Source organism: Impatiens glandulifera, chromosome 2, assembly GCF_907164915.1.
Source record: "Impatiens glandulifera chromosome 2, dImpGla2.1, whole genome shotgun sequence".
In the NCBI taxonomy this organism is placed as follows: Eukaryota; Viridiplantae; Streptophyta; class Magnoliopsida; order Ericales; family Balsaminaceae; genus Impatiens; species Impatiens glandulifera.
Genome location: NC_061863.1, coordinates 931,676 through 949,687, shown reverse-complemented (window position 1 = coordinate 949,687; position 18,012 = coordinate 931,676). Strand labels below are relative to the sequence as shown.

The following is an 18,012-nucleotide window of genomic DNA, read 5'->3' as shown; positions in this document are numbered from 1 at the left end:
CGTTGAGTAAAAATGATTAATAATTTATTATTATTATTATTAATATATATTATTAAATTAATAGATGATATAATTAATTATTTGAATTTAAAAAAAACATATTTATGATAATAAAAATTAAAGAGAATAATTATTAAATGTTTTTTAATAATAATAATTGATTTTTTATTGAATGAGTCTTAATTAATTTAATTAATAGAGAGAGAAAAGGTAAATAGTTAGAAGAAAGAGAAAATTATTAATAAAAATAAATATTGAGTCAGCTTATCTAGTCAGCACTCCACGTACTTCGCTACTCCATTCGCTGCAAATGTTTCGCTCCCCCTATCATTACTCAAATTATAATTGAATTAAATCGAAAATGAGATTTTGTTTTTTGGGTTGAAATAAAAAAATAATTAAATTATTAAATATGAAGAGATTTAATTAATTACAAGATTGTGGCTTTTTGGCCAGGCCACCAGTTTCCCTTAGAAACTCCTTATTTATAGATATATTATTTATAAACATCTTTATTTACAAATAAAAAAAATTAATATATAAATAAAACCCTTAAATTATTTCATATTTGGATTATTTATATATCTCACAAAATGTGACAAAGTTGGGGGCTTTAAAGGACTAAATAAAATAGAAAATAGTTTAGGGGCTAAATGTAAATAATTCAAAATAACAATGTCAAATGATGTAAATTTATTAGTAGAAATAAGAAAATATCATATAAAATGATGGATAAACATAAGAATAAAAATCTGATATACGAAAATAACATGAAATTTGATAGATATGATCATCAATAATAATATTAATATTGATTATATAAACATGTAAGGATTACAAAACATATATTCTAATTTAATAATATGTCTCTATATAACATTTTTAACATAAATTTTATGCCCTTTTTCAAGCAAACAACCTTACTTTATAATTTATACTACTCATAATTATATAAGTGACAGTAATTGATGAAAATGGTGAATTATTGTGTTAGTCTATTTTAAAATTAGTTGAAATGTGAGAATATTTTAACAAGAAATTAACTAAAATTAATTTGAAAAATCAATATTATAAAATCTTGATAATATAATGAGTCTTTTTTTTTTTTTTTGAAAAATGTCAATTTTACCATTAAACTATAACGGAATATTCACGTATATCACTTAACTAATTTTTGTTCGTTCATACCACTGTAGTTGAGTTTAATGTTCATCAATGTCACTGCCGGACAAAAATATCCAATTCCGTTAAGTTCTCCGCTAGATGATGACACGTGTGATTAATATGTTATTTTTTTAAAAAAATAATATATATTATATTTTTATTTTTATTTTTATTCATAATTTCTAAATAATAAAACTTTTATATTTTTAGAGGCATTAACCAAACAATAAAGACATTTTGAGAGACACTTACAATAATTCTTTTTTTTTTAAATTAATATATTTTTAGCATTTATTTTTATTAGCGTTATTATTTAAAAAATATTAATAAAAATAAATGTTGAAAATATATTAATTAAAATAAAGTGAATTATTGTTAATGCTTTTCAAAATATATAATTTATTTGATTAATACTCTTGAAAATATAAATTAAGTTTTATTATTTAAAATAGTGAATAAAAATAAAAATAAAAATAAAAATATAATATATATTAATTTTTAAAAAATGACATGTCAATCACATGTGTCATCATTTAACGGAAAACTTAACGGATTTGGATGTTTTTGTCCAGTAGTGACATAGATGAATATTAAACTCAACTATAGTGGTATGAACGAACAAAAATTAGTTCAATGATATACGTGAATATTCCATTATAGTTCGATGGTAAAAAATTGATATTATTCTTTTTTTTTTTTTTTAACTGTAGTTTTCTTTTTCTATTTTCCATAATACCTTGTTGTGTAGATTGTTTATAAGAAGAGATATTATATTTGACATAGTAATATGTCTTTATATAGCATTTTCTTAATATAAAATTTATTCCCTTTTTCAAGTAAACAATTTATATTACTCTACTCTTTGAAATTAAACATTTGGTATATTATTTAATAAATATACATTAATTATTTTCATAATAAAAATTAAGTTCAAATAAAATAATTTTTTAAAGTATAATTTTTAGGAATTTATTTAAACATATATACTAATTATAAAATATATTTATTATTTTATTGATAATGGAATAATAAATATGTATATTAGAATTTAGAACTTTTTAAAGTCATATATAGAATTGGGAAATTCAAAATAAAATTGAATATTTAAATATAGAGTTTGTTCTTAAATAAACTTGAGTTTATTTAAAAAAATATTGATAAGTGTTCGTTTTGAAAATGTGAGTTTTTTTTAAGGTATTAACCATCAAGTTCACAAAAAGATAATCTTAATAAATTAAAATTAAATTATAATAATTTTCTATTATTAATTACTTGTTTATGCTCCACTTGTCTTACTTATAGGCTATGACTCTAAACCCAATAAAATTCTATGGCATATCATCAATAAATTAAAGTTAATCATGAACAAATTATTTCGTTTTATTTGGTATTATCTCATTTAATTTTGTGTAATTTATTTAATTTGTATATGATAAGTTTTAGTTGAATTATGATGTTAAAATTAATAATTTATTACTTACTTGTTTATAGATAATGATGCAGTAATGTTAGATAGTCATCTATATGTGCAAATACAAGTATTTAATTAATATTATAAAATTTTAAATAAAAAAAATGTATGCACATTTAGGACTTGAAAATTAATTTGTTAAATAAAAAAAGTAATAAGTTAAATTTTCAAAAAAATAACCAAAATTTGTTAAATTAACTTTATATATAAATATTATAATATTATATAAATACATCAATATAAAGTTGATCAATTTTTCATCACATAATTTCATCCGCAACTACATTAATTTATCGAACAATGAAAACCATACACATATCTCATTGCAATTTGCAATTAAGTTGCCACTAATATAAGAAATTAAGTATTATATACAAGATGTTCAATCCTTAGTTATTTTTTTTTGTTAAATTATACAAGAAAGTGATATTGTTTTTTTTATGTATAATTTTATGCTTCCGGATGATCATCTGTCTGGCTCGAAGATGAATTATCTGGGTCAACTTTGTCTACTTCGGGTTCATCGGGCAGACTTGACTTAGTAGATTCTTGGTCTAATTGCTCGTTCTTTTTATTAATAGACGATGTCTTTGTTAAATGACTATAGTTACCCTTCTGCTTAAACAGTTGGATAAAGTGCGTTTTGCAATAGAGAAACCCGTCGAGCGCAGCATAGTTAGACATCTCAAGCTTGCATCCTCCGTGGGCACATTTGAAGCATAACTTGTGATAAAATTCTCCTTCAACCGTCACCTATATGTATATTCGCAAATTTAATTAATTACAATTTTACCCTTATCATTAATAATTATAAAAATTGAATACCTTCTCAACAGGGTATACAGTCTTCTTGCAAGCAGCACATTTATCTTGGGTACCAGAGAAAAGAGTTGAGACCTTACTTGGAGTCCTAGTCTGTTAAATAAAATTCATATAATAATTAATTTAATTTAATTAGTATAATAAATGAAATAAAATAGGTGAGAAGTAGGATTATTCACCAGCATGCTTTCCCTCGCAGCTGATAATAAAAACAAAACAAAAAAATGTATTAGTGTAACAATAATTATTTAAATAACCCTTATAGAGGAATCTTACAAAATGATTATTACTTTTAATAAGTATCAAATAACCATTAGAACTTTATTTGTATGCATAACATGTACAAATTAAAATTTAATTAAATCGGGTTGAAATAAAAAATAATTAAATTAATAAATATGAAGAGATTTTTTTATTTACAAGATTGTGGTTTTTTGGCCACGCCACCAGTTTCCCTTAGAAATTGCTCAAAATGTGGTTTGCAATACAAGACTCCTTCCACCAGTGAGTATCTACCCATCTGTAATATATAAATATATTATTTATAAACAGCTTTATTTAAAAAAAAAATTCAATATATAAATAAAACCCTTAAATTATTTCATATTTGTATCTACAAAATGTGACAAAGTTTGGGGCTTTAAAAGACTAAATAAAATAGAAAATAGTTTAGGGGCTAAATGTAAATAATTCAATATAACTAAGTACATAATTTATTTTATAATTTATATTACTCACCTCATATATAGGTGAGACATTAATATGGTGAATTATTGTGCTACTGTTTTCAAAATTAGTTAAAATGTGCAATTATGAAGATTTTGATAAGAAAATAAGGAGAATTCAAAACATGGTAATAAAAAAGGAGATTGTTTGTGTTTTATTTGAAAACGATATTTTCTTTTTTCTATTTGACACCAAACCTATCAAGTTTTGAATACTTATTATTTCTATGGATTTGAACTTGGGATAGGGTTTTTTACAAATATTTCTCGGAATTAATAAAATGAAGTTGTTAGGTACGTAATTAAATGTTTATATGTTACCTCAAGGCGACCATTGCATTGTTTACATCTAAAGCATGTCTTATGATAAGGAGTACCATCGGCTGTAATCATCTCCGCGAAATGGACAGTTTTATCGCAAGACTTGCATTTCTGCGTTGTCCCGGTGAAAGTCGACATGATAGCTTCGGCCTCTTATTATCTCAAACCCTAGACTTTGGTTGGAGATATATAGAACAAGTTACAATTTTTCCAGGATTGATTGATTGATATTTCATGAGCAATGAAATGAAACAAGGGTTTAATATGATTTCAGCTTCTTTTTTATTTTAGTATGTTTTAAGAATAGAAACAAAGGCTAGGCTATAATTGGATGCTTGGATAAGATGAATTCCTTATTTTTCGTTTTCACATTGAACCAATAAATTAAAATATTGCAACTTGTCTATTTCAAAACCATAGATATTTTAACAATAATTAATATTCAGAATTAATTAATTGGGGTCTTGACTCTTGGATTTTGTATGACATTTTGATCTTCAATCATTTAATTTATTTTTTTCTAATGTTGGAGACTGAATTATATATGGGTTAAATTAATTCTAATTAGGGTTTTATTTTTGTGAATAAAAACAATAAATTAGTTAAACCAAATAGTTAACCTTCTTTAAAAGAATCAACTAGACATTTTAGTCAACTTGATTTAAGGTAACATTTATCAAAATCTTACCATGATAAATTACTATTAATATGTTTCAACAAAATTATTTTACTACAATATAAGTTATCATTATCAGAATAAAAATACTTATTATCAATGAATTATGTTAAATTAAAGTTGCGAAGAATATAAAACTAACAAAACCGACTAAACAATCTCTTAGGAACGTAGCCTGAGGCTCGAAACTTGGCGGCCGATTCCTCCACCATGACCACGTCTTCACCTCTTTTGGCTATGATCGCAGCCCTCTTCTGTTCCGCTGCTTTTTGAACTTCAATTTGTTTGTTGTTCATTTCCTTTATTTTCTCCGCCTTCATTTTCTCATACTTTTCCTAATGAATTTTTTTTCCAACTATTATCTAATACTCAAAATTGGAAAAAAAAAACTATTTTAAAATGATTAATTACCTCAATTACCCTTAACTCGACCTCCAAAATAGCTCTTTTACTAACTTCCCAAGCACCTACTCCTGATAGTTTCTTGTATGCCCTAATTACCATTATATATTATAACACTAATTATATATCAAATCTTGTAATTTGCATCCGCTAATTACAAATTACAAAAGGAAACCATATTATCTAATTTTGGGAATTAGATAATCTTATAATTATAAGATATTTAATAATAAAAATTGTAAATTGTTATTAATAAGAAATGTTAGTTTAAAGTTTTTATTTAAAATAATAATAATTATTATGTGAAAATTGTATTCTAGAAAAAAAAAAATATTAAAAACAAATGGGTTGGGTTTGAAAGTTTTTTTAGTTATTTTTTAAAATTAAAAAAATAAATAATATATATATATATAATTATTTATTTCTTTTTTTGGTATGCTTAGATCCGCCCATATAATATCTTCTTAGGTTACATTAGAAAGACCCAACATAATTGTATTTTTTATTTTTTTTTATTCAGATCATGATAAACAATATTAAGATTCATTTCAAAATAAATTCTTTCAAAAAACAATTATAATTATTGAAAAAAAAATGATGAAGGAATTGTGATTGAAATAATTACTTGGCCTCTGCTTTGGATTTTTCATTTTCTTCCCAAGCTTGAATCAAAGCTAGTTTCTTCTCCATTTCAACTTTCTCCAGCAATCCCTCTATTTTTACCAAATTAATTATATACAACATTAATTACTACATAAATATTATATATATATATATATATATATATATATATATAATACCTCTGTCAATGGAGTCGCTCGATTCTTGAAGATCATCTGAGACCTCTGTTTTGAATTAAATAACTCAAATTATGATTAAATCTATCAAGAATTCAAGATCATACAAAAAGAAAGAGATTGGAAAAGTGAGAAACAATAATATATACGTACTTTCAGATGTAATAATTTGTGATTTGGACGTCTCTCCGGTGTTGATCGAAACGAGTGAGGTTTCGCCATCGGGAGATGGAATTTGAATCGGAGAATCAGGTTTGAAGTGAACTTTCTTCGTCTTCATCATCTCTATAATGTTAGGATTTCAAGTTTGATTTGAAATATGCAGTTTACTTTCTTAAGAGAGAAAGATGCAACTGAAAGTTGGTAGAAGTTAGAATTCGAATAGATTGATGGACTACTTTCAACAATAATATTGATAGTTAAGGAGGAAAAATGTGTGTATGTTGATAGTTTGAGGATAAATTTATAATCTTTATATGGTTAGGAATATATATTGTAGATGTAAATTGATTTTGCTGTTTGGAGTATGATATTGCTATATATATATATATTATCTTGGGAATTAAATATGAAATATTGTAACACGTTACAAATTATATAATTTACTAATTAATATTAACATCCTTTTTTTTAATACAAAATTTGATAAATAAAATTAAAATATTAATTGAATTGAATTCAGATATAATTGAGTAAGTTGAAGATGAAATACCTTATTTGAGTGTTTATACTATTTAGCTTATGGAATGATTACGTGGGATTGTGGGTTATCCAAATTATGTGAAGTCTTTCTCCAAAAATTAAAATTTTAGGTATTATGTAAATTTCTTTATACTCCACTTTTGGAGTAAAAAACAAAACAAGGCCCAAAAAAAAATTATATATATTATTATTTATTCAGCAGAACTCGTTTAAAAAAATATATATTTCTTTTGTTTGATTTTATTTATATTTATGGATGCAGACTAGAGTAATATTTTCAAATCAAGGCAGTATTGAATAGCTCATATTGAAGTTAATAGAAAATTTTGATTCTTCTCAAGATCATACAGTTCAAATATATTATTATTATCGAGATAATTTATTTCATATTCTATAAAAAGATCTCAATCTTAAAAAATTATTTCAAAACCAAACAATCCAGTAAAATTTTAAAACTGGATTACAAGATCAAAATATGATAATATTTGATCATTTTTAACAGTGATACTCTAAAAGAGAAACACAAACATACAAGACCCTTGTTAATGGTGATAAACCAATTAGGGCTCTTGGGCAGTTCCTATTCCATGAGGCAGACAGTCCATCAAGGAAATGTTCATTCGTGGATGTGAATGACAAGCAAAATAAAAAAGGACATAGCATACATGTCCCACAAACAAATCAAAACAAACAATCCCATGAGAGAACATTAAAAAATAAACCATAAAATGGCTATGGTATTTGCTTGCTATGGTAAGCTACTCTTGATCACTGCCTGGTTCCTCATCCATTCAACCAGTTCTACTAACAACAGAAAAACAAACATTAAACACTTTATAAATTCTCAAAATTATGTAGGGGCAAAATGGGAAAGAAGATTCTCAACAAAATCATAATTTTATTTGAATAATCCTAATCCAATCCAATCCAAAATAGATAATCCAAATTAGCATTTTGGATTGGATTATTAATCATTCCATTAAATGTTCAGCCCTATTTCAAATAGGTTCAAAAATAAATTACTTCTAAATAATGTAATGATTTTTTATTTATTTTTTGGACCAGTTTCATGGGAGTGGTTATGGTTAGTAGAATATCTCACCACTATGATCTACTTGAGTTGTCATTTTTTTAATGCATGATAGTGGTGTGTCTTTTTTCTTTCGAATTTAGGAAGCTAACATGAGTCCCACTTCAACTTAGGTCCCTAGTAGGGTTGGTCTTATCTTAAAAGTACCACCAAACGTAACAGAAAAGAAGAATACACATTAAGAAAAACGAAAGATCACCTTTTAATACAGCAATTCCTGGAAAACAGGATCCACAGATTTCCCCCATTTATTATTATACAACTCCAAAAGATTCTCAGCAGGTGTAACACCTGAATTCAAGACAAAATAGGAGAAACCAAAACAAGGATGATATGATCAATCAAAGAATAGGGACCTTAAAAAGAAACAAAACAAAACAAAACAATCACAATAAAATTACCTGTTCTAACAACCTCTGAAACCGCATTCAGGAATCCTGTTTCCTTGTAACCTCTTCTATCCAAACCATCCTGTGTAGCGTAACATTCTTATTGTTAAAAGAAAATTTTATCATTAGCCTTTATTAGAACAAAAATATGTTTCTATTATATCACCTTGGCTAACTGGAGAACATCTTGTGCTACATGCTTAAGCATCCCATCTCGAAATGGTGTCTTCAGACCAGTTCTCGTTACCTAAACAAACTTTTAGTATTATAATTTGTACACACTACCCACCTCTTAACTATATATAACAAACTTGCTTTTGCTTTCTCGCTCATATAGTAAACTGGATGACAATGGTATAAGATCGCAACAGATATTTTTAACACCAGAAAATGCAGGAAATAATAATACCTTATTCCTTAACATCTGCCTTTCTTCCTTGGTCCAGTCAGCTGTCAAGTCAATGACAGCTTGCAGAGAGATATCATCGTATAACAAACCCACCTGAAATTTGAAATTCAATGTGATAAAGAAGATGCATCATTGATAGCTGCAATAACAATGTGATAATGGGCATCAAAATCTTAATAGTAGTATTTTGAAATAAGTACATTTGATAAATTCAACTGAAATTAAGCTTCAAAAAATTAAGCTGAGTAATATAGTATCAGCATACAAAAGTCAATTTATTAATCAAATTACGTCCCTACAAGGGTAAACTAGTCTTTTAAGTATGACATTAGTTTCACCTTTTATCAAATCAACTTGAATAACAAGTACTTAAAATTCAATTATTTAATTTGGTTTATTCAACATTTATTTTTCTACAGTTAACTAATTCAACTTAAAATTCGGTATTTATTTTTCAGCTTTATCGATTGCACCCTAAATTTCCTGGCAAATACATGAGTAATACAAGATTTTTTCTCATTCTAGAATCTGCACAAACTGGCATGAACGTCTGAAGTATAATCTATTGTGCATATGGATTAAATGTGCGTCCATACCCAATTACTATTACTTAAAATTACTTAATTATCTAGGTTCAACTCAAATTAAACTAGATAATTCGGTAAGCTATGATTACTTATTTGATAATATAGTATCAGTGAACAAAAGACAACTTATTAATCTTATTACGTCAATATAAGGAGGGTAAAATAGTCTTCAAGTACTTTCCCAACATTAGTGTTACCTTATATCAAATCAACTAGAATATCAAGCACTTAAAATTTAGTTATTTTCAGGTTTATTTTAATGTTTATTTTTCATAAATATAATTAATTTGGCACCTCAAATTCAATAAGCAGCACTTCAACATATATTTTTCATGAAAGTCTGAACTATAATCTATTGTGCATATGAATTAAATGTAAGTCCATACCCAAAATGCTGGTAAGGCACATAACCTCCTCCATGGTCCCCCATCAGCTCCCCTCATTTCCAGATACCTCTTCAGCCTCACCTAAATGGAAAAGAACATTTAACAAGTTTCTAAAATGGACAAATCCATTGAAAGATCCAAGAGACAGGCACTCAGCCCAAACCTCGGGAAATATTGTTGTCAGATGATTTTCCCAATCATTCAGGGTTGGAAGTTCACCTATAAGAGGTGGTAGTTTCCCCTTCATGAAGTCCTGCATAACAACAAAAATGTATACTTTAATTATGTTAAAAACATAGATGCTGTAAAGTTAAGAATCAATAAACGACAGTGAGTATAGATGGAAACCCTGAATGACAATCCAGTACAGTCGATATACTTCTTTTTTCGATAGACAAAGTACATCGGGACATCAAGGGCATAGTCCACATACTGTTCAAACCTGAGAGATGAAACATTACAGCATATCATCTGTTTAGAAGCTTACACAAGTAGATAATGGGAGAGAAATACAGGCAACTGCTAACAGGTCATGGATCAATCAAATAAAAATAAAAATATCCAGAAGAAGTTGAATTTTAGGCCTTTTCGCATTTTCAAACTATCTTCTAGTTAGCTTAACTTTATTCAATCTCAACCAGTTCCATTTCATAGATATGAAATCGAATCAAAACTGATAGTTTATAGAATGCGAAAACAAAGATCAGTAGGGAACGGATAACAAAGTAAGGTTGTTAGACTTAACCTATCAAATTATAACAGATAGTTTATAGACTGCTAAAAACAATGATTAAAATTTCAAATAATGAAGTTAATTAGGAATGGATAACAATGTAAGGTTGTTAGACTTAACCTAAAATAATGTTCAAAAGAGTATATTGAGAGTTGATTTATCAAGTAAAAGATGAAAGATGTCGCCTTCTGAGCAACTTTATGATTTCAAAATTTTAAAATATCAATTAATTTAGCATTTCATATTACAATGTTTATCAATAAATATTTCAAATGGAGACATTGCTTTCTCATTTCCTTCTATCGCCCAAAGAGAGGACTTACCCAAATGAGTCATCAAAAACAAAAGGAAGCATGCCAGCCCTGTTATTGTCTGTATCAGTCCAAATATGGCTGATGAAACACAAAAAGTTCAAAAAGTTATTCCAAAGTAATAATAAGATAATAAACAAGAAAGCAGATGGTCATTGTAAGAACCTTCTCATGCTAAGATAACCATTTGGTTTGCCTTCAGTAAATGGTGAGTTAGCAAAGAGTGATGTAGCTATCTGTTTCAATTTCACTTTTAAGTTTGATTCAATCGACAAAATGAACTATAAAGTAATAATTAAGACAACAGTTTCTTACAGGCTGCAAAGCAAGACCAGCGCGGAATTTTCTAATCATATCTGCTTCAGAACTGAAGTCAAGATTGACCTATACAAGAAACCTCTCATTTAGTCAACATAAGATATCGAAGCAAACTACATGAAACATATATATCAGGAATCTTCACTGTAATCAAAAAATGAGAAACTATCAAGAATAAGATATTATAGACTTAAAAAGACAATTTGGTTTGCAGACTTCTGACCTGGACTGTGCATGTCCGGAACATCATATCAAGTCCAAGAGTACCAACTTTTGGCATGTAATTCCTCATTATCTCATATCTTCCCTGTCAAAATACTGTATCACTATGCCATCTGAAAGTATATTGTGATGAATATAACAAGATTGTAAGTAAATGGGCAAGACTAATTAATTATACTAATGGAGGAAATGAAATGAACAGTACTATTGTGCTATTAGCATGATGATGGTAGCCTGTCCTCAAATAGCTTGTTTTTTGTCAGTTAGTACTATTGAACTTCCAAATTCTCAATAATCTTTTTGTAATCTTTAACTCAATAATCCTTTTACTGATTACAAAAATGTTTATGCACGTAGAGGGCCAATACTTGTGACTGAAGAACATGTTATTTCCCAGGTTTCTTCCTTAGCTAGGCACAAGGTCATTTTGGTACTTTCTTCAATACATGAATGGACCATAAATTTACAACATCGTCATAAGGTGTGGTTCTGTTCAGTTAACTCCAAATAAACACCCTAAAATCTTCATAAAATGCATAAATATGGTAGAACAGAAAGTTACCTTGGGCATTATAGGTATGTCCTTGATTCCCCATTTGGGATGAAAACCGATCCCTAGAAATCCAATTCCCATTTCTTCTGCAACAGCTTTTACCTAAACAGTAACACACCAAAAGGAACACACGTTTTAATTACCACAAGATGCACATATGCTCATATCTTCTCAAATTCAAATGAGTCTCCAGGTAACAGTCAATGAAAGTAAGTTATACTATATAAAAATAACACCATTGTACAACCAGGACAAATGACCAAGGAAAGAACAGACAATAACACTGGTGGCCAAAACTGACATAATATCCTCAGGAATATAGGGAGTTATTTTTGTTCTTAAGAATGATATTAATCAATCACTTTGACAACACTAATATTTTCCAATCAAGTAGATGCAGTAAATGAGCTAAATCCAGACTTAAGTGATATGAGATAAGAAATGCAATATCAAGATCAAATGAAATAGGTGACCTGATATTGCATTGGGATACGCAGACCCCAAGATAAAAATTCTATCATATATCATGATAGGAAGAAAGGATACCATGTTTTACACAAGCATTTCTTATAATCATGAGCATACTAATGAGTGAAACTTTTGCCATCACCTATATTAGCCCTCACCTGATAAAGGTGTGAATTAACTTCAGCACAAGTTTGATGTAATGTCTCAAGGGGAGCACCACTAAGCTCGAATTGGCCTCCTGGTTCAAGTGATATGCTTTGCTTACCCTGAAAAACAATTGTGAAAATACTTTCCATGAAAATAATCAACTTATACATAATGTAGAACAGTTTTAAGAGAGATTCTATTCTTTTCAAATTTGACTTGAAGATGTCAATTACTTTTCTATAAGGAATTGAACTTTGGAAAAAGTCTGTTAAAAAGTTGTAAACTGGAGAACAACAATGAGAAATTGATTACATCAAAAAGGCTGTTTCGTAAAGGATATACCTGTTTTAATCCAATAATTTTGTCACCCTCCATTACCTTCTCCCAATCAAATCTCTCAGAAATACCATTAAGCAACTCTTCTATTTGTGCATAACTCATAGGCTGTAGAGTTTGGAGCTCAAAACCGAACTTCTCATGTTCTGTTCCTATCCTGCAAATCCCATTGATTATAAGGGCACCTCTGGCTAAAAAATAGATGGTCCAAATAAAGGAACCTAATATCATTGTATAGTTCATGATCCAGCAAAGACAAATCATTGAAATTTAATCACACAAAGAAAGGCTTGTAACACAAAATGAACTGTATTAAGAAAGATGGCACTTAAACTTGAGTACCAACCTCCAATTTTCTTTAGGCTTGCATCCAGAAGCAAGGTATCCCACAAGGTCTTCTTTCGTCAATGGCTCTGTGGCGATCACAGCATCTTCAGTGGGAGGGCTTGCAGCAACAATCATATTATGCTTTCTTTTGGACCAAGTTCTAACACTATCCATATGCCAAATATGCGCTTTCTTTGAGGAAGACAAGGACCGGAAACCATAACAGACAGTATCCTTCATCTTGACAATTTCCATATTGCTTCCAAAGCAGCTGCCAAACTTCCATGATCCCTTCTCAGAATGGATGCAATTGGATGGACCGGCCTGAGATATAAGAGCCATACAGAAACCTTGCAGAATCATCAAAGCAAACATTAAGTTAGATAATGAGCCTCATAAAGAAAATGACAATCAATTGACACAAAACTCACAATCAAATTCTCAAACTAAGCTGTAGAAATGACAAAAATCGTCTAGCAAAATCACCAAAAATACATAAAAACGAATGATAAGGATTAGTTTAAGTTCTAGAAAATCAGTCCGGAACTTGGAATTAGTTCATAAAAGTATCCACAGAGCACAGTCCAGCACGTAACCCTCTAAAAAACTATTTGCACCGCATTTCAAGCAAACGAAACGGAAAATGGGACAAAAAAATCGAGCTGTCGCCTCTCGTACTTATGAACAAGCCTATATTTTACATAAAAGAGAAACTCGCAATCAAATTCTCAAACTAAGCGGTAGAAATGACAAAAACTGTCTAGCAAAATCACCAAAAATGCATAAAAACGAATGATAAGGATTAATTAAGTTCTAGTATTCTGCGGCACAAAAAAAACAGTCCGGAACTTGGAATTAGTTCACAAAAGCACTCAGTCCATCCCGTAGCCATCTGAAAAACCATTCGCATCGCATTTTAAGCAGACGAAACAGAAAATGAACAAAAAAAATCGTGCTCTCGTGCTTATGAACAAGCCTATATATTACATAAAAGAGAAACTCGCAATCAAATTCTCAAACTAAACTGTAGAAATGAAAAAAATCGTCTAGAAAAATCACCAAAAATACATAAAAACGAACGATAACGATTAGTTTAAGTTCTAGTATTCTACAGCACAAGAAAATCAGTCCGAAGCATCCAAAGGGCTCAGATCATCCCGTAACCATCTAAAAAACTATCTGCATCGCATTATAAGCAGACGAAACAGAAAATGGACAAAAAGAGTCAAGCTCTCGTGCTAATGAACAAGCCTATATATTACATAAAAGAGAAACTCGCAATCAAATTCTCAAACTAAACTGTAGAAATGACAAAAACCGTCAAGCAAAATCACGAAAAATACATAAAAACAAACGATAACGATTAGTTTAAGTTCTAGTATTCTACAGCACAAGAAAATCAGTCCGAAGCATCCAAAGAGCTCAGTTCATCCCGTAACCATCTAAAAAACTATCCGCATCGCATTATAAGCAAAAGAAAAATGAAAATGGACAAAAAAATCGAGCTCTCGTGCTTATGAACAAGCCTATAGATTACACAAAAGAGAAACTCGCAATCAAATTCTCAAACTAAACTGTAGAAATGACAAAAACCGTCTAGCAAAATCACCGAAAATGCATATAAACGAATGATAAGGATTAGTTTAAGTTGTAGTATTCTACGGCACAGAAAAACTATCCGCATCGCATTAAGCAAACGAAACAGAAAATGAACAACAAAATCGAGCTCTCGTGCTCATGAACAAGCCTATAGATTACATAACAGAGAGATTCTAGTTCAAAATCAAATCGAGCAGAAATCTCGCTTGTCCGGAGAATTGAAAGCGATAGAAATTGTATGAAAACAAGTCATGATTGACGAATTACCTAGGTCGGTGACTGTAGTCGTCTTCTCCGAGCTTTCTACGGGAAGAAACGAATCGAAAATGGAAAGTGAGCCTAGAGAGAGAGAGAGAGTGCAAGTTCAGATTCTTTCGCTGCTATTTCTACCAAGGATCGGCGGAAAGTTTAAGCGGACGGTCCTACTCTTCCATGTGGCTCCCACCTCTACACAGGTCATCATGATCTACACTACAATTTGATGTCTTTTTTTCATAAATTATTTATTTTTATTTTAAAAGTTAGTTATATGAGTTATTTAACTCATTTTTTTATTATATAAAATAAAGTAAATTAAAATAATTTTAATGTGATATGGAGTTTGATGATGTTTCTTTAATGATACTTGCGTCACTTTTTTTTTTTTTTCATTTTATAGTATTGTTTTTGTTGTTAGCTCTTTAGCTAGAAAATGATATAAATATATTATTTATCAAAATTATGTGATATGGAGTTTGATGATGTTTCTTTGATGATACTTGCGTCAATTTTTGTCCTTTTCTTTTTTATGTAGCTCTTTAGTTAGGATATGATATAAAAATATTATTTATCAAAATCAAAATTATTTAAAAAATATTATCTAAAATATAATTGGTTGAATGGTTAAAGTGTGTTTTTTTGTTGAGGGTCAAAATTTTGAACATCTTTTTTAAGTTTAATAATTTGTGATTTTTTATTATTAAAGTTATACAAAATAAAATTTTTTAAAAATTTTATACGTAATTAATTTATCATTTACGTGATATTTATAAATAAATAAAATATTCGTACCAATAGTTTAACTAACATTTTTTAGCTAATTAAAAGTTTTGACTGATGAATTTTAGAGTATCGTTGATCAAAATCTTTAATTCACTGGTGAATTTTAGAGTATAGTTGATCAAAATCTTTAATTGACTGAAATCAAATGGTTAAATTAATAATATATATTTTATTTATTTATTTATAAATGTCACGTAAATAATAAGTTAATAAAATTTGAAACTGTTTAAAAATTTTCGTTTTTATATAAGTTTAACCAAAAAATTCTAAAATGATAAGATCTGAAAAAAGATGTTTAAAATCTCAATCGGTCCAATTTGACTATTAGACCCAATATATATATATATATATCTATATATATATATAATATACTTAAATTTTAAAGTGTTCGGATTGTCGGGTCAAGAGTTGTGATTAAAGTAACTAGGCTAATAATACTTTATATTTTAAATTTAACACCAAATTTGATCAACGGGCAGATATTTTAAAATTAAATATTTTTTGAGCCTTAAAATAATTAAATATTTATTTATTTATTTAATATTAAAATTTTACACAATATTTTTTTTATTTCTCTCTCTCTTCAAACCCCAATATAAAGGCCCATAATTCCTAAAGTAAACCCTAATTTCTAATATATAATTCATTCATCATAGTCTACCCTAATTTACTATACATCTTCTTCATCACTCTTCATCTTTTTTTCTTCATCATTTTACTCTACATCTTCTTCATCAGTTACTCTTCTTCAGTTATTATTCTTCTTCGATCACTCTTATCTCTTTTTCTTTAGTTTTTATATATTTTTATTCAGTTTTCACAATTTCTTTTACTCTTCATCTCTTCTTCTTCATCATTTACTCTACATCTTCTTCATCAGTTACTCTTATTATTATTCTTCAATCACTCTTATCTCTTCTTTTATAGTTTTTATATATTTCTTATTCAGTTTTCACAATTTTCTTTTACTCTTCTTTTTTCTTCTTTCTTCAATCTTCACATCTCATTCATTCACAAAATTTTATTGGTGATTAAATTTGTTTCAACTTCTTTTATAGTTATTATTTTTTCTTTTAGATAATTTCTTCACGTATTAGGAGAAACTTATGTTTATATAGATAAAGTTGAATAAATATAAAAAAACACTTATTTTCAATTGATTGAGGATAAAAAAAGTCTGACAAATAATATTAGGGATTTATGATAAAAAAAATTTAATATATTATATATATAATAAAAGTATATTACAAATAATAATGAAATAGATAAATAAAGATTAATATATTTTATATAATAAAAATAAATATTATGGATATAATAACTAATAGTTATATATAATATTAAAAGGATAAAAAATATTAATATAATATATATAATAAAAGTAAATAGCAAGTTGTAATAATGAGTATATTGTATATAATATTGAAAAAGATAAAAAAAAACGTTAATATATTATATATAATAAAAGTATATAATATATATAATATTAAAAAATATATAAAAAAATGATTTATTATATATAATTTAATTTTGGTTCAAGCTTTCGAGTCGAGCTTTTGGGTAATATAGTCGAGTCGAACTCGAGCTCAAATTTATAAGCTCGTTCGAGCTCGAGTTCGAGTTGAGCTAATAAATACTTAATCGAGTCGAGCTCGAGCTCCAACAAACTTAAACTCGGCTCGGCTCATTTGCAACCCTAGTTCAAAGGGAATCAAGGCGGAAACCCCCTTCTTAATGGCCAAATCTTTACCAAAATCGATCCTCTTTTTGAAAAAATCGACAGAAATAAAGCTTGCGACAGCGGGGATGATTGAGCATGGGTTGTAGAATGTAGAACGGCTAAGAGGAGGAGGAAAAATGAGAAGAAGATGGGAAAAAGAGAATGTGGACGCCATCAAAATTGTTGAGGAAAATAATACTTTTTAAGAGAAGTTGATCATGAAGAAGACGATGAAGAAGAAGTTTAGAATAATAATAAATAAATAAATAAAAATCAATATAATGTTAAATAAATAA

General features: G+C 28.0%; 3 protein-coding genes across 4 annotated transcripts; all 3 read right to left on the bottom strand.

Moving 5' to 3' along the window:
• Positions 1–3,085: 3,085 nt before the first annotated feature.
• Positions 3,086–4,641, bottom strand: LOC124928147 (LIM domain-containing protein WLIM2b-like). The gene is made up of 5 exons (XM_047468676.1): positions 4,504–4,641; positions 3,878–3,977; positions 3,637–3,656; positions 3,461–3,550; positions 3,086–3,388 (listed from the first exon to the last, which is right to left on the bottom strand). The coding sequence occupies exons 1-5, from the start codon at positions 4,639–4,641 to the stop codon at positions 3,086–3,088; spliced, it is 651 nt and encodes a 216-aa protein (XP_047324632.1).
• A 603-nt stretch (positions 4,642–5,244) lies between these two features.
• LOC124923778 (remorin-like) lies at positions 5,245–6,671 on the bottom strand. Its single transcript, XM_047463750.1, has 5 exons — positions 6,532–6,671; positions 6,382–6,426; positions 6,207–6,294; positions 5,591–5,672; positions 5,245–5,514 (listed from the first exon to the last, which is right to left on the bottom strand). Exons 1-5 carry the CDS (start codon positions 6,659–6,661, stop codon positions 5,317–5,319), a joined length of 543 nt encoding a protein of 180 aa, XP_047319706.1. The 5' UTR covers positions 6,662–6,671; the 3' UTR covers positions 5,245–5,316.
• Positions 6,672–7,519: 848 nt separating this feature from the next.
• LOC124925665 (glutamate--cysteine ligase, chloroplastic) lies at positions 7,520–15,345 on the bottom strand. 2 transcript variants are annotated; one of them, XM_047465737.1, is made up of 17 exons: positions 15,223–15,345; positions 13,376–13,706; positions 13,036–13,186; positions 12,705–12,812; positions 12,088–12,180; positions 11,527–11,610; positions 11,301–11,369; positions 11,151–11,221; positions 10,998–11,066; positions 10,290–10,383; positions 10,105–10,194; positions 9,942–10,022; positions 8,969–9,061; positions 8,726–8,806; positions 8,572–8,641; positions 8,370–8,461; positions 7,520–7,884 (listed from the first exon to the last, which is right to left on the bottom strand). In XM_047465737.1, exons 2-16 carry the CDS (start codon positions 13,696–13,698, stop codon positions 8,373–8,375), a joined length of 1,566 nt encoding a protein of 521 aa, XP_047321693.1. In that variant the 5' UTR covers positions 13,699–13,706; positions 15,223–15,345; the 3' UTR covers positions 7,520–7,884; positions 8,370–8,372. The 2 variants fall into 2 exon arrangements, with proteins under 2 accessions (XP_047321693.1, XP_047321692.1); XM_047465736.1 differs by having other exon boundaries at positions 7,520–7,881.
• Between the last annotated feature and the right edge of the window lie 2,667 nt (positions 15,346–18,012).

What these genes read in the sequence shown, in the direction of transcription:
- LOC124928147 (XM_047468676.1), bottom strand. Translation starts at nt 4,641, where the DNA reads ATGTCGACTTTCACCGGGACAACGCAGAAATGCAAGTCTTGCGATAAA. An exon ending in AATGCAATGGTCGCCTTGAG is followed by an intron (nt 3,978 to 4,503) that starts GTAACATATAAA and finishes TATATATTACAG; the next exon opens with ATGGGTAGATACTCACTGGT. An exon ending in GGCCAAAAAACCACAATCTT is followed by an intron (nt 3,657 to 3,877) that starts GTAAATAAAAAA and finishes TTTTATTATCAG; the next exon opens with CTGCGAGGGAAAGCATGCTG.
- LOC124923778 (XM_047463750.1), bottom strand. Translation starts at nt 6,661, where the DNA reads ATGATGAAGACGAAGAAAGTTCACTTCAAACCTGATTCTCCGATTCAA. An exon ending in ACAAATTATTACATCTGAAA is followed by an intron (nt 6,427 to 6,531) that starts GTACGTATATAT and finishes AATTCAAAACAG; the next exon opens with AGGTCTCAGATGATCTTCAA. An exon ending in TCGAGTTAAGGGTAATTGAG is followed by an intron (nt 5,515 to 5,590) that starts GTAATTAATCAT and finishes AAAATTCATTAG; the next exon opens with GAAAAGTATGAGAAAATGAA.
- LOC124925665 (XM_047465737.1), bottom strand. Translation starts at nt 13,698, where the DNA reads ATGGCTCTTATATCTCAGGCCGGTCCATCCAATTGCATCCATTCTGAG. An exon ending in ACATACCTATAATGCCCAAG is followed by an intron (nt 11,611 to 12,087) that starts GTAACTTTCTGT and finishes GTATTTTGACAG; the next exon opens with GGAAGATATGAGATAATGAG. An exon ending in TTCAGAGGTTGTTAGAACAG is followed by an intron (nt 8,462 to 8,571) that starts GTAATTTTATTG and finishes TCTTGAATTCAG; the next exon opens with GTGTTACACCTGCTGAGAAT.